This window comes from Acomys russatus, chromosome 25, assembly GCF_903995435.1.
Source record: "Acomys russatus chromosome 25, mAcoRus1.1, whole genome shotgun sequence".
Classification (NCBI taxonomy): Eukaryota; Metazoa; Chordata; class Mammalia; order Rodentia; family Muridae; genus Acomys; species Acomys russatus.
In genome coordinates, this window is record NC_067161.1 from 31,577,073 (window position 1) to 31,593,211 (window position 16,139).

The following is a 16,139-nucleotide window of genomic DNA, read 5'->3' on the forward strand; positions in this document are numbered from 1 at the left end:
AAAATAAATACATTTCCAAAAATTAAAAACAAAACCCTGAGGATAAGCCGTCTGTTTCTGTTCTGCTGCTGACTGCCCAGTGAACCTGACTTTTCTCTGCTGACCAGCAAAGCTGCTCGCTGCCACCGGACGGGCTGCACAGGACACTCAAAGCTCCTGTCTCAGACATCTCTGCTGCCAGGCCTATCTGAGATGTCCTTTCCCAAGACTTTCTGCTAGCCAAGGGCCTCCTTTTAGGTACAAATAACAACAGAACATCTTGGTAGTGTGGTGGCCACGCCTTTAACTCCAGCACTCAGGAGGCAAAGGCAGGTGGATCCCTGTGAGTTCTAGGCCAGTCAGGGCTACACAGCGCCTGTCTATCAATTAATTACTTTGAAACAGGGTCTCACTAAGTTATCTAGGCTGGTCTCCAACCTTCCCTTCAACCTTCTGAGCAGCTGCGCTCAAAAGTGCACATCTATACTCCTAGACAGAATCAACTTCTGAAAATCCTGAGCCTTTCTGTCCATGGCAGACAAATTTTAATTTGTCTTGTTTACTGTTATATTTCTAGTACCTAGAAATTCTGGTGTACACAGTAGGAACTCAGATATTTGTTACATGAGCTAAGGAAAAGGAGACTGAGAAACAAACACACACACAGCGTCAGAGCAGGAGAGAAAATCAGCAGAGAGCAGAAGCTAAGAGTCTTTTGGAGGAGGAAGTCAAGAAAAATGACTAAGAAGCCACTGAATTTGGCAATACCAAATTGGTGTGTTTAAAGAGGGCAATTTCAGAAAAGTAGGAGGGGCAAACAACAGATAACAAGGAGCTGGTAATTTCAGGTGGAGAGGGCAAAGGGAAGAAGAACACGTGAGCTTAAGAGTGAGAAAGCACAGAGGAAAAGACTGAGTGCAGAAAATGCTCTTGTTTTCAAGCTAAAGGAAAGAGCTGGTGAGAAAGGAGGAGCATCACAGGAGAAGGCGGGATGCCTCAGGGGAAAATGGATCCAGAAGCCACATCAGTCATCTTTAAAAACCAAAGGCTGCCCTGCACAATCAAGTACAGTAGCTTCTTTATGCTTAGAAAGACGTATTCTTTGAATTGATTTACTGGCATAACCCTTACATGAATTTCCGGTCTTACTCTTAGGCAGTACACACTGGGGAGCTGGGAGTAGAGAAGTGTGCATCTTTAGGTGGCTCACAGAACAAAGCAAGGAGGGAATTTAGGAGGAGAAATTTAGGGTGCAAATGACCAGGCAACAGGAACTCAAAAGTAACAAAAGGCCAATCTGGGTAAAGTGTTCTTTGTACTGTTGGTGCAGTGCTTCTCCGTGAAGGACAAGCTAAGCTGGGCGTGCTGGGGGACACCTGCCATCCCAGCACTCAGAAGGCAAAGGCAGCCAGAGCTCTAAATTCTAGGCCTGTCAGGTCTGTAGTAAGTAAAACCTTGTCTCAAAAAAACTAAACCAGACCAAAGAGACAAGACCGATAAAAGGTAAAAAAGGAGGAGCTGCTCATAACTAAATGAGATGGGGAAAGGGACTTTAGGGATGAATAGGCTGAAATGCAATTGTCAAAGCCACACAGGGTAATTTCCTCTTGACCCAGTGGCAAAAGTCTAACAAAAGTGCATAGAAGTATTGGGAATAAACCTTTATAACATTTTGTTAGAGAAATAAACTATGCTTCTGTAGAAGATTGTTTTCACTCAGAATGAAGGTTTGTATGAAGTGGGCGGGATACTTTGCTATAATCTAGCAAGCCTAATTAAAAAAAAAAAAAAAAAAAAAGGCAAGGCAAGTTCGGTGAGTACAGGTGCTTGCCCACAAGCCTGGCAACCTGAGTTTGATCCTCAGAACCCACATGGCAGAAGGAGAGAACCAACTCCTGAAAATTGTGCTTCAGTGTCCACACGCACACTGTAATATGCCAGTACCTGTGCACATATCCCACTCCCCACGCAGAAAAACAAAAGTAAAATACTAGTACTTTTTTTCAATAGCAGATTATAAGGAAAACCTAACAGGCTTATTCCCAAAAGCCAGGATAGAAAAAGTCTAAAGTATTGTTTGTGATTCACCTCTAACAGAGTGATAGTGGTCAGGTCCTTGCTGGGGGGGGGGGGGGGGGGGTGTGTGTGTGTGTGTGTGTGTGTGTGTGTGTGTGTGTGTGTGTAATATCCTTAATATCCTAAGAAGAAAACAATAAGTAAAGGGGAACTCTTATTAGCAGTATCTGTCTTGTCACACACAGGCATGCCAGTTAGGGAACTCTGGCTGTGCAGTGACTGCCTCATGGGGGATGTATCAGCAGCCTTTCTGAAAAGATTGAGACCAAACAAACATGCAATTGTCAAAAACCAGGAGTGAGAGGTGCTCTTCTCTTTTCATCTCTCTGTGCAGCTGTGTTCTTGGGTTGTCACGATGGCTCAGCTAGTACTGGTGTCTGCCACCAAGCCTGATCACCTTATTTCAGTCCCTAGGACCCACTGAGAAGGGGAAAGCCAGCTCCAGCAAGCTATCTTCCAGTCTCCACAGGCATGCTGTGGCATGCACCTATGCACCCACATACTTTTTTTTTTATGTAGTTAAAATTCAAAGTGGTGCTTTCCAAATCGAACTCCTACAGAGTCAAGCAAGGCCTCTTTTCCCCTCTAAAGGAGCCACTAAAATGGAAACACCACTGTTCTCTTAGTGATACTCCTTTTCTGGGTCCAATCCTAAGGCTGAACAGCTCAGCTAGCATCTCCCTGCAGCCTGATTGAAGAGAGGTCCTTCCTCCTTAAAGAGATAAAGAACAGCACTACCCACTCAAAGTTTAAATTCCCAAAACCTTCGTGTCAAGGTTTAACGTGGTAACATCAACCTGACATGGCAAATCTGGTCAGGGCTTCACACTCAAAAGATTTACTGACAAGCCAGACTCAAATTGCTTTTTAACCTTTATTTTCTAGCTAGGCTTAGTGGCCCATGTCTTTAATGTTTTACTCAGGAAATAAAACAAGAAGTCGGGGCTGGGTGTGGTAGCGCACACCTCTAATCCCAGTGCTCGGGAGGCAGAGGCAGGCAGATCTCTGTGAATTCAGAGCCAGCCTGGTCTACAAAGCGAGTCCAGGACACCCATGGCTACACAGAGAAAGCCTGTCTCAAAAAAACAAAACAAAGAAAAGGAAAGGAAAAAAAATTTTTTTTAAACAATTTGAGTGTTGTGCCTAAATGTATGTCTGTATATGAATTATGTAACCAATGTCCTCAGAGCCAGAAGAGGAAGGGCATTGGATCTTCTGGAACTGGAGTTACAGATGTTGGCTGCCATGTAGATGCTATAAACGGAACTAGTTCCTGTAAGAGAGCAGCTAGTGATCTTAACTGCTGAGCATCTCACCAGACTTCCTCTCCCTGCCCTTCCTTTGAGACTCCTTCTCCCTACATAGCTGGCTTAACTACATATCCCAGGCTGGTCCTGAACTTGCAGCTGTCCTCTTGTCTTTGCTCCAGGTGCTGGGATCACAGGCATGTACCACTATGACCTGCTGGATTCAAGTCCTGCTTATGTCTTATTGGAACCCTCGGCGAGAACTCAATTTTTTCTCCAGTGACTAAGAAATTAAAAGTTATAAAATCATCTCTTCTCTCCCTATCCTCTCTCTACATAACTTTTCTCTCTCTCTCCCCCTCCACCTGCAAGTCTGCCCAGAGTTGCTTCCAATAAACCTGAATTTATATACTAAAAAAGTATAAAACTATGTCAAGTCAAACCTTTAACATAATTTTAAAAAGAAATTCAAACACTATTACTATTCTTTCTGCGAAGGTGTTCAAGGCAACTGTTTTTGTGTGCAAGTTAAGTTTTTTATGAGCTTTCATAATTTACTTCAATTGGGATGACTACCTACTGGATTCAAAGGTCTTTAGGGTTAGCAGTGTAGTTCAGTGGCAAAGCACTACTCACCTAGTGTGGTGGTTTGTTTGAAAATGGCTCCCATGGGCCCACAGAGAGTGAGTGGCAGCACTAGGAGCTGTGGCCTTGTTGAAGAAAGTGTGTCATGGGCGGGGGAGGGGCTCTGAGGTTTCAGATGCTCAAGCCCAGTGCCACTGTCTCGTCTTGTTGCCTGCTGCCACCACGCTTCCAGCCATGATGGTAATGGACTAAATTTCTGAACTGTCTGCCAGCCTCAATTCAATGTTCTTTATAAGAGTTGCTGTGGTCACGGTGTCTCTTCACAGCAATAGAAACCTGACTAAGCCATCCAGTAAGTACAAAGTCCTGGGCTCAGTCCGCAGCAGCGACTGGGGAGGAGGTGGAGATCTTTCCTCCAAGCAACATTTGTTAGTAAAGGTGACTCATTCAGTTAAGTAATTTTGGGTAAACACAACCAAGTTCATTATCAATCACTCAACAAACATATGGATGGCCTAAACTATGTATGGGACTTAGCCCAAGCCTGTTCTGATTCCAAGAGCTTACAGTCTACTTGGCAAGACACAGGATGGCTGAAGTAACATGTGACTTTGTGTTAAAAACAAAAAGCATAAGCCAGGCAATGGCGGAGCACACCTTTAGTGCCAGCACTTGGGAGGCAGAGGCAGGGGGATCTTTGAATTCCAGGCCAGCCAGGTCTACAGAGCGAGTTCCAGGGCAGCCAGGACTACACAAACGAGCCCTTTCTGGAAAAAATAAAACAAAACCATGTGTAGCTACATTTCATAACTATATTGATGGAGGAGGTTCTGCTGTGAGCTGGGTTTTCGGAAACTAACTGCAAAGGAGGGTGGGTTGTGGCTGGAAGGATGCTAGGATTCTGAAGCGTTGAGAAAGACCCTACAAACAGCCCTTCAGTTTGTGAAATTCACTCCCATCCATAAATTCCTTTCTTCCTTCCACCTGCCTCTGGGCATGAGCCACCACACCTGACCTCATACTCATTTGATTCCTTAACGAAACCTTGTAAGAAGCCCAACATACCCTCAGTTTACAGGTGAGAAAAGAGGGGATGAAAAGACTTGACCAGCTGGGTCAGAACCCAAGTGTTCTGTCTTCTAGTCCTGCGGCGGAGAGAGTGTGGTAAAGAAGGAAAACAGTATTTCTGTGGGGGACATGGAAAGATAGGTTAGGTCAGGCTGGCCCCAAAAGCTTTCCCTTCATCCCCTTCGGCCTCAGAAGGGTCTCTAACATTTCAAGAGGAAGGGTACTAAGCCTGAAAGATTTAGGGAAGAGTTTTACAAGTAAAAGCATTACAATGGACCAAGTGAGAGACAATAAAGACATGAATTAGAATTACTGAACAACTTAAGCGTTGTCAGTTTTTTTTTTTTTAACCTTTAAATTACCACAAATTTTGTAACGCCCCCCTCCTCCACCCAACACACACAGGTTTCCAGTTTTATAAATCAGTTTCAGGGAGGCAAAACTTCTAACCAGTAAATCTTGGGATTAGCTACTACAAACCAAAGGGCACAGCTGACCAACAACTACCGTCATTTCCTCTGTTCAACGACTATTAATATGATCAGAGATTTTTAAACAGGCTTAGTAGGTTAAAATTGGAACTGCCAATAGTATAGCAGGAATCTCGCGTTCTAATTCTTGGGTTTCCTTTAAAAATAATAATAAAGAAAAATACTTTTTATTCCACTCAATGAGCAGATCATACTAAGGCTTCCAAAAGGCATTTCGATTTTCCATTCGGAAGCCTTAGGATATTGTCAACTGAAGGGCAACTTATTTCCATATTAAAGCCTTAACCCGGCCTACTGCTCAGGACCTTCCAAGCAGCAAGGATCCAATCAACACTGGGAGACTAAACGAGGCCAGGCCTACAGTGCAAGAACGCCCTACATCTTAGGCAACTTCAACGCGGGTCTGTTCCAGGACGAAGTTCTCAACAGTTGGAAGTCAAGTTTGGGAGAAAAGCTTATCACCAACTAACCTCCTGCTTTTCCAGCCCCGACTTCACTCAAAGTCCTCACGGTAACGTTTTCCCCAAGTCCACTGCAGTGCCACTTCCCGAGAATGACAAGCGCCCAGCTCCCTGCCATGTTAGCCTCCTCCCAGAACCCAGACCCAGAAACGGGAGCACCCTGGGAAGTTTCCCCGAGGCCCGATGCGCGCCGGGAGAGGCATTCTCGGGAGGAAGGAGTCCCGCGGCAGGAGGCAGCCTTACTCACCGCGACCGGACGGCTGTGCTCCAAGCCGTCGGCTGCGTCCAGGCGCGCGGCCGCGGGGGCCGGAGCGGCTGCCGGGGCCGGGGCGGCGGCGGGCGGCTGCCGGTGCTTGCCGGCGCGCTTGGCCTTGGCCTGGATGCAGCGCTGGTGCAGGGCGAAGGTGTGCTGGCGTTCGAGTTCCAGACGCTCGGGAGACACGGCCTCGTAGCGGGCCTCGCAGGTGCTGTGGTGCCGCCGGCACAGCTCGATGCGCCGGCGGAGGCGCTCCATGACCGCGCTGTGCCGCGGAAGCGCGAACTCCGCCATGGGGCAGGTGGGCAGCACCATGGGGCGCGGGCCGGGCCCGGGCCTCCCGGTGCCGGCTGGCACGTCGGGCTCCTCCGCTTCTGGCGGCTCACGGCCGCGCCATGCCCCGGCGGGCTGCGGAGCGGGCTCGGGCGCGGCGGCAGGTCTTCCTCCGACCCCGCTAGTCCCGACTCCAGGACAGCGCTCGCTGCCTGCCTCAGGCCTCGGCCTATCCCCTACACCCCTGGCCCATTGTTTTCCGCGCCGCTGCCGCCGCCATCTTAAAATTGTTTTCGGGGCTTTCGGAAGAGGGCGGGGCCTGGGCCGGCGAACCCCGCGTCACTCCTGACGGACAGGCGGTCTGGCCAATCAGACCAAGCCCGCCGTCCAAGGGCGTGGAGACGAGCAAGTGAAGGGTCCTCGGGTATTTAAACTGAACACTCGGGAGCCGAGCAAAGGGCAGCCCCGAGGCGGGGTCAGAGCGCGAGAGCTGACTGTGACTGACATGAACCTATCCAAGAAGAGCCACGTTTTCTGAACACCGCCCCCAGAAGGCTGTCCCTTCCGGGTTCGCGGGGGACGCGGGGTAAATCTGAGTGCTGTGGAAATCGCTGAGCCCAGAAGCCTGATGCGGTCTTCTTTTTCAGTCAGCCCACACTATTAGACGTCAACCACTTTCTGACCTCATTCCTTACATACATACTGTTGGCGTGGACTAGTAGAGGTGGGAATCTCTGGTACTGTCAGCAAAATCTCATTACTTGGACGGGGCTGAAAGGAGAGCGCTTAGTCTTCAGCCTCACTAGAGGGGACTAGAGTTACTTAGATTCCCAGCGACTTACACTTAAAACAGATTGGTATGTAAAACCGAGTCATCCAACCTAAAGACCCTGGGTTCCAGTGATGCAACTAGCAAGCAAATGGGCTAAGGAAAAAAGCCAGGGAAGGATCAAAAAATATTCTAAGTAGATATTGACGCCCCAACTGCCACATGAGATGCTGGGAGGCTGCGCACTAGAAGGCACCACCAGCCACTCAAACATGTTACCACTTACTAGGATTCATAAACGCTTTACTTTCAAAACCACGGGGGGGGGGGGGGGGCGAGAGCTAACAACCAAATGTTTTTATACAAATGCAGTAGAAAAAATAGAAATTCTAATTTTTTGGTGGAGGAAGTGGGCCTGCTTCTGTCTTGTGAATGCTGGGGTTAAATTATGACCAGTTAGAATTGAAAGGTTGTCAAAAACTCTTAAAAGCACTATACATACTGTATCAATTCAGGACATAAGCTAAAACCTTAATAAACACAAAATAATCAGGGCACGACTTTCAATAATATCCTCAAATATGGAGCCTGAGCAAAGCTATTTGCTAATAAAAATGTTAAAGAGTTTTTATACATCTTAAAGAATATTATTTAGAAGGTAGTTCGGTGGTAGAGCACTGGTTCAAATACCAGCACTGAAAAAAACATACATACAACCCACCCTTAACCCCAGCTGCCCCATTTCTGTGCTGTTGTCCGTTTTACACAACAGAAATGACTAAACCATCGCTGGTGAGAGGAAGTTAAAAAACAAGACTGAATTACTCTCACCTACAGTAGCCAATGAAAAGAATAAACCACTATTCAAACAGTAAATATACATCCAAGGTTATCATGAAGTTCAAAAGAGGACATGTAACACAGGGCTTTAATGTAATGCCATTTAGTAACATGACAATCTGGAAAGTGAAGAGTACTTTGTGGACAAAATAGAGCACAGCTCAAGTAGTGGGCACTTTACAAAAATGCAACAAGGAATCCAGCATATAAAATAACATAAGGGCCTTTATTTTTTTATTCAGTGCCGGGAACCAAGCCTATGGTGCCTCGCACATACTTTGCAGTTCTACTTACTGAGTGTCAATACCAGCCCTCTAAGCTTTTTGTAAAGAGTTGAAGCTGCTGGCCGTTCACTAATGTGTCGGACATTTAAGAAAGCTGTAACTCCCATGAAGCCCTAAGGGAGGAAGAGGGACCCAGATAGCAATGAACACAACCAATGATTATAAATAAACCTGTCATTTTACTAATCTAGAATGATCAAACAGATAAGCAGATTCTAGAAAAACAATCATCCCCACGTTTGATTGATTCAAGGAGAAACCTACAGACATCTTTTCACTTCTTGCTAGTAACTGTTTATTTCACTCTATACATTTGAGAACATCCGCTATACAGCTATGGTCACTGTGACCACAAACAACAGATGGGGATTAAAGCACTGAACAGCAAGAAAATGCATTCCACCCTCAAGAAATGAAATGAACCAGTGTTTAAAAAGACAACAGATACAGCCTTCATCCTTTACAAATATATTTCTTTCCCAGTATCACCCCAATATAAACACTGTGGAGTGTGTGTGTGTGTGTGTGTGTGTATATATTCAGTGCAAGGAACAGTATCATCGGTACATGGAACGCCTCTGGAGAAAGAGTGAAACTGAAACATCTGTTTCTGAATACATTTCAGTGTGGTGTAATAATAATATTACACTACAGTGATGTGGGGGAGGCTCTTCTAGCACCCATCTGCATTCCGGGGGGGGGGGGGGGACACGGACCTGAATCTACTTTAAAAAAAAAAATTCTTCAAGCCACCATAAAAACATTTTGAACAGGACTGCTTTATTGTGTGAATTTGAAGACGAAACTGTTACACGAACTGCAAATGAAAAGTTTAAATATCCTACAAAAGTAAAATAACTCATGCTATGTGTCAATCCTCCCATAAACACATTTTAGCCTGTGTTCAATTATAATCAATTCTGAATTGGCCCATCTCTGGATTAGACTTTCTAAAGTCTGCACAGAGTAAAAGAAATAGACACTATGGAAAGTCTGTAATCTATCCTGTAGTTGGACCCTGGAAAGGTGTGGGTCTGCTTAAAAAGAAGAAACAGAAGTCATCACAGTAAAGCTAACACTATGCAGAGCTTATAATAATTTTCAGCAACGGACGGCAAGCTGCGCTGTGAAGAAAATGCATAGCAGAGAAAGCTGGGGAATGAGGAGATCCATGAGGAAAACAGTGTCAACACAGTGGAACAAGTGATGAAGTTGTATACTTAGGCACCACCAGAATTCCTTAAAAAGCCTCGTGCTCCAGAGGACCCGAGATGTCTGGCCTTCTGTGTGGGAGTATGACTGCTGCATTAAGTCAGGTCCTCTCCTCTCCTCTGCAAAGCTGTCTGTGAATGGAGCAGTCCCAAGGGCAACAGAACACTGCACTTTATGATCTGACCAACACCAAGTCTCCTTTTGGTTCTTTTTGGGTCTATTTAATACAATGTAAAGGGAACTCTGATATGAATTTGGGCTTCCATCCAATCCCTCTCTCATGTCCTTAAGAGGAGAAGTAACTAACAGAAGCACACAAAACAAGATTATAACCACAAATGACTGAACTTGAACGTGATTACAATTTTAGGGACAGAGACACGTGAGTGTTTTAATACCAAACTTAAAAAAAAAATTGTTATAAAAACTGCAATTCATTCTTCCTAGCATTCCTAGTGTTGGTGTTATTTCTGCATTAAAAGATTAATATATTAAATTAAGCCAAGATTTTAAACTGGCAAAAATTCTATCATTCTATCTAAAAAGGAGAAAAAAAAAAAAAGAAAAAAGAAAAAACCCAAAGATTTTAAAAACAAAACAAAACACAAGTTAGTTGCTTCATGTTACATTTCACAACCATTATGTTAAGTGTTTTCTTTTCTACAGAAACAGGGTCCTTTACATTACAACTGTAATTATTTACTGCTAGATGTTTCAAATTACAGGCTAGTAGTCACTGGAACCTGCAGATGGTGATGTCTTGAGGTTTTCTGAATTCCCACCTAAGGTATGCCAGGCCCTCTCTCCTAGGACCACATTTGCAGGGGAAGGGGAGGGAGAGGAAATCACAGATCAAGTTCTTAAGATTGTTTCACTCTCTTCGTGGCTTTCTGTTTCTTGGTGATCTGTTCAAAATTTCATCCTCCTATTAGGTGAAAAGAGAAGTTCATATAATCAACATATTTAAAAACAAGTGTTGCTAAATTTCTAAAACCATTTAAACTAAGTAACTCAAATGGCAAAAAAATATATCAAAAGTAGTAGAATTATAGGTAACCAATTTTAGTATTTATTTTCCAAAACAATGTACTTTCCTTAAAACCTATCAACATTTTAATTTGGGGGAGAGAGGCTATATTTTGAGTGTTTGCCTGGATCAGTAACTGTACACCCTGTGTGTGCCTGGCACTCTCAGAGCAGAAGAGGGCATCAAATCCCTAGGGAACTGGAGTTACAGACAGGTGTGACCCACCCTGTGTGCTGAGAGTTACACCCAGGTCCTCTGAAGAGCCCTACAGCACCACAGAAAACAGAGGAGGGTGGAGCACATACCTATAATACCTGGCATGTGGAATATCAAAAGTTCAATTATCCTTGACTACACAGAGTTCAAGGTCAGTGTGGGCTACATGAAACCCTGTCTTAAAAACTGAGGCCGGAAAGGTGGCTCAGAGTTCAAGAGCACTGGCTGCTCTTCCAAAGGTCCTGAGTTCAATTACCAGCAACCACATGGTGGCTCACAACCATCTATAATGAGATCTGGTGCCCTCTTCCAGAGTGCAGGTAGGTATACATGTAGGTATAACACTTTATCATAATAAATATAAAAATATTTTTTAAAAAGTTTGAAGTGTGCCATGTGGTGGTGCTGCACACCTTAAATCTCAGCCCTTGGGAAGCAGAGGCAGGCAGATCTCTGAGTTCCAGGCTAACCTGGGTTACACAGAGAAATGCTGTCCTGAAAAACCAAAAAGTTTAAAATGCAGTAGTAGGGGTTGGGAATTTAGCTCAGTGGTAGAGCGCTTGCCTAGCAAGCGCAAGGCTCTGGGTTCGGTCCTCAGTAGTAATATGCAAGAAAAACCTTTGAGGGGACAATGACGAGACATAAATGTCACAGGGCCATTAAGAAACCTGGTACTCTTTTTCTCTCTTCTAACTTCTATTTATTTAAAAACAAAACAAAAAACACATGTTCCACACACAGAAAAACTTCTTGAAATGTAAATAAAATGTCCATTGGCATGTACACTCACTTGTACATACCCACACATTGCACATACACACAAATTTTTTCTTTAAAAAAAAAAAAAAAAAAAACATTTACTAAACATGCCCCTGCTTACCTCTGCTTTAGGCTTCCTATCTTCTTCATCTTGACTGCCAGTGCCACCATCCTCTTCAGCATCACTTTTCTGTTTCTCTTCTAAGATAGAAAATAAAACTACTGAACAGAATTTCACATCTGGCTTTGACAATGATTAGAGCATCATCTAAAAACAATCTTGTTTTTTAATCATGGTTTAGGACAGATTTCTAGGTACCACTCACCAAGCTTCTCTTCTTCTTCCTCTTCCTCACCCTTGTTCTTCTCTTCTTCCTTCTCTTCTTCCTCCTTCGTATCTGGCTGGGGAGCATCTGTTTTCTTGTACTCCATAGCATTGGACTGTTTCTGAAATACCGCCAAATTTAAGAATCATGCTTGTGTTGTCACAAATATATTACCCCTCAACTTCTGAATGTCTCTGGGCAAATTTATATTGAAGGTTATGTACACAGAAGACATGTACACATAAAAGTAAAATTTTCTTTTTTTCTGATAGGGTTTCTCTGTGTAGCCTACAACTCAAAGAGATCTGCCTGCCTCTGACTCCCGAGTGCTGGGATTAAAGGTGTGCGCCACCCACACCTTGGCTCAAGACATTATCCTTACTCTACATATCCACCCCCCCCATGGGAGGGATGGTAGGAGGTATCATCAAAACAGGAAATTAAAAATAAATAAATAAATAAATAAAGAGCAAAGACTCAGGAAGAAAGTACAGGCCTAGTTTGTCAAGCTCATTCAGATACAAATACCCCACAGTGAGCAGTGAGGGTGAGGGGAAAATGGACCCTTGGATCTGACAAAGTGCCATAATGTAAGCAGAATCCTAAATTAATAGGAGGCAGTATGCAACAAGGTCTGAATTAGAAAAACATTGAGGCTGGAGAACCTGCATAGTTTTGACATGTATTGTTTTGAGAGAGTGAAAAACAGGGAGGGAACCACAGTTAAATAGTTAGAGATCAAATTACAAAGTAAATGAATAGAAATAACATCAGGAGGAAAACTGTTTTACGCCCAGATGGCTGATCTTACATCCAAGATGTTCTTTTTTCTCTAAAAAAGGCTGCCACCAAATATTAAGGAGAGTACTAGAGTGGAATGAAAAACAAGGGAATCTAAAGCTGCCATCACACGGGTACAAGGAGCCATGAGACTAAGCTTTTAGAAGCCAATGTAAAATATGGCCTAGTGGGGCTGGAGAGGTGGCTCAGAGGTTAAAAGCACTGTCTGCTTTTCCAAAGGTCCTGAGTTCAATTACCAGCAACTACATGGTGGCTCACAACCATCTTTGATATGATATGGTGCCCTCTTCTGGTCTACAGGTGTACATATGAGCACTGTATACATAATAAATAAATAAATCTTTGAAGAAAAAAATGTCCTAGTATTTATCAAAGTACTACTATAGAAAGTCTCAGTCAATATGATTAGTTATTTTTCATTAACATCAAAAGAGCTTTTTCTAAAGGTAGCTCTAAAGAGACATGCCTACCTTTCCAGAACAGCAGAAGAGGATCACAAGGAACACTGGCAAAGCTACAGTCAGAATGTAGACCACCCACAGCCATGGGCGCTCTTCAGCTGCTTCCAGCATCTGCCCCACTACACCTGGCTGAAATAGAAAACAACAATAATTCAGAGTACTGGTTTCACACATGAGAAATACAGGCTAGACTGATTGTTCCATGTTCAGACAAGGCATGGTGCAATTTAGGCTCCTTATTTTCCAAAGGAGTCAAACTAAGATGCACATAAAGAAAATAGGAAAAAGCCCTCATTTTCCTGTTCTTACCATCATGACATTTCACCTTCAAAGGTGCAAAAGACGGCTTGTAATAACCACAGAAAGCCATTACGCAGGAAACAAAGATAAAGAATGTCTTTGTCCTACCCTTCTGGCTCTCCAAACCCCAGCTCAGCCACACCATTGAAAATTCCATACAAGAAGTAAACTAAGAGCATTTTCAGTGCATTAAAACATTAAGCCAGGGACAGTGGCAGGTGGATCTCTGAGTTCAAGGCCAGCCTGGTCTAGAAAACAAGTTCCAGAACAGCCAGGGCCACACAACAGAAATCCTATCTTGAAGACAAAACAAACAAAACACCTTAAACGCACGCACGCACACACACGCACGCAGGCAAACCCTGCACATAACCATAGGACTCTTAACGCCAGAACATGATTCTAATAGAATCAGGTCTAAAACCCAGTATTTTATCTTTAGTAGATATGCAGTTATACATTTTGACATAATAAAGGGGTGGGGGGGAGACACTAAAAAACTGCTTTTTACAAAGCAATCGGTCTCCCCCAAAAGCAGCTATAAATGCACAGGTAATGAACAATCACTAACCTCAGCAGCACCATCAGCAGCTTTCTTCAGGCCCCACCCATCACTGGCCCAATCATCAACTACTCTTCGGTCACCACTAATGATAAAGTTGTCAAAAAAAATGTCAGATGTCATGGACCAGAGCTCCAAACCAATAGCACTGAAAGGTGTCATCCTAAAAGGTTCCAGGTCTTCAAAGAAATCTGGATTCGGTATTTTCCTTGGTTTCCAGACACCCTAATTTTGGGAGGGTTTTTTAGGGGGTGGGGGTGGGATAAAAGGAATGGAAGTAGAAGACATTTCAAAACATTTCAGATAGTAATAAAGAAACTCTATCTAAGACTCATTTTGCATAATCAAAGAAGATAAGCACTAACTTTGTCAAATTTAAATGACTAGCAGAACAACAAATCACTCTAAACAGTGATTGGCTGGGGATGTGGGTTGGAGGCACAGAGCTTGCCTAGCACACACGAGACAACTGATTCAGTCTCAATACTAATTCTCAACAAAACACAATTCACTAGCTGGCTGCCAGCTTTATTAAATAGGGTTTCACATAGTCCAGGCTCTCCTGGACTGTACAATCCTCCCAGCTGGAGCTGAAGTTGACCTTCAACTCCTGGTCCCCACATAGGCATGTACCTATATCCAGATAGCTAAAGGACAAGCTAAAGCACAGTTTTTATTTCATCTTAGTCATCTAGATGAACAACTAAAAACATTTTACAGTAAAGACATATAAAATATATGCACAGATGTACTTTACATCTAAAAGTCTAAATAGAAATGAACGATTATAGTTTCCTTGGTTTGGAAACTGAAGCCAGGCAAGGACCTGAATAGGTACATTCTCAGAACACGACTGGAGCCTCACAATTTCACTATACATATTCCTACCACTTCGTGTGCACCTATCTTTTGGCAGGTGAAGAAAATCCATGAGACCAAGCAATGAGCTAATTTGACATGGCAAAATCCAACTCCCATCACAGTTCCTTTGCGGCCAATTTATATCTTGATCCTGTGGCTGAGGCAACGCTGACACTCACCAATAGGGTACCCACACCCTAAGTTCTTCTACTGTACTTTTATGTTTAAACATAGGTCACAGTTCTGATTTGAGTAGGCATGGCCCCCACAGCCTCCTGTGTTTGAATGCCTGGCCCATGGAGAGTCTCGCTATTAGGAGGTGTGTCATTGTTGGAGGAACTGTGCCATTGTTGGGGTAGACTTTGAGGCCCATGCTCAAGCTTCACCCAGTGTGGAACACAGTCCCCTTCTTCTACCTGCAAATCAAGATGTTGGCTCCTCCTGCACCATGTCTGCCTGCATGATGCCACACTTCCCACCATGATGATAATGGACTAAACCTCTGAAACTGTAAGCCAGTCCCAATTAAGTGTTTTTTTTTTTTTTTTTTTTTTTTAATGCGTTGCTGTAGTCATGCTATCTCTCTTCATAGCAACGGAAATCCAAACTACGACAGTCACATAGCAATTGTGAACACTACACTCCTGTTTTTAGGTGCTATGTTTAGCCCATCATACTTTCTCAATTTAATAGCTTGAATATAGTCATCAAACCTACTGGCCTCACTATCTATTAGTCAACCGTCTACCCTGATACAAACAGATTAATAAAAACAACTAAACCATCAAGAGACACAAACCTGGTAGTTAGGATTGTCAATCATGGGAGGCTTCCATTTGCCCTTATAATTGGGGTTGTCCATCATAGGTCGCTGCCAGACACCACACCCAGGGGCTGACTCACATTTAGGGTTGGCAATCTGAGGAGCCTCCCATTCTCCATCCATATCCTCATCCCTATGGAGATATATAAGTTATACAAAGAAACAGCCAGCCTGTGCTTTGAAGAAGCCACTGGAGCTATACCAGAAGCATACTGCAGAACAGTGCCTCATTTCTCACTCCCAGTAACAATTATCTTTTATAAATGACTTATTTTGTTTTTATACAATGACTTTAGTAAAGTCTGTAGAGGTCTCCATTTAAACTCGGGCATTTGGCTGTATTTAACTGCTATTTTTCCTTTTCTTTTTGGTTTCAAGACACGGTTTCCCTGTGTAGCCTTGGCTGTCCTGGAACTCATAGAGATCCACCTACCTCTTCCTCTGTTAAGATAAAGGCTTGCT

The 16,139-nt window shown here is 43.7% G+C and overlaps 2 protein-coding genes across 4 annotated transcripts in view; both read right to left on the bottom strand.

The window, feature by feature from the left end:
- The window catches only part of Maml1 (mastermind like transcriptional coactivator 1), a 33,615-nt gene extending 26,417 nt beyond the window's left edge, over positions 1–7,198 (bottom strand). The window contains exons 1-2 of one of the 2 annotated variants that reach the window (XM_051167418.1): positions 6,155–7,198; positions 4,964–5,073 (exon numbers count right to left, since the gene is read on the bottom strand). In XM_051167418.1, the coding sequence (XP_051023375.1) occupies positions 4,964–5,073; positions 6,155–6,478 (434 nt within the window). In that variant the 5' untranslated portion in view covers positions 6,479–7,198. The remainder of the gene's footprint in view (positions 1–4,963; positions 5,074–6,154) is intronic. The other variant, XM_051167417.1, reaches the window with a different exon arrangement.
- A 1,894-nt stretch (positions 7,199–9,092) lies between these two features.
- The window catches only part of Canx (calnexin), a 30,751-nt gene continuing 23,704 nt past the window's right edge, over positions 9,093–16,139 (bottom strand). For both annotated transcript variants that reach the window (XM_051167419.1, XM_051167420.1), the window contains exons 10-15: positions 15,654–15,810; positions 14,003–14,218; positions 13,141–13,260; positions 11,870–11,990; positions 11,665–11,744; positions 9,093–10,466 (exon numbers count right to left, since the gene is read on the bottom strand). In XM_051167419.1, coding sequence (XP_051023376.1) covers positions 10,413–10,466; positions 11,665–11,744; positions 11,870–11,990; positions 13,141–13,260; positions 14,003–14,218; positions 15,654–15,810 — 748 coding nt within the window. In that variant the 3' untranslated portion in view covers positions 9,093–10,412. The remainder of the gene's footprint in view (positions 10,467–11,664; positions 11,745–11,869; positions 11,991–13,140; positions 13,261–14,002; positions 14,219–15,653; positions 15,811–16,139) is intronic.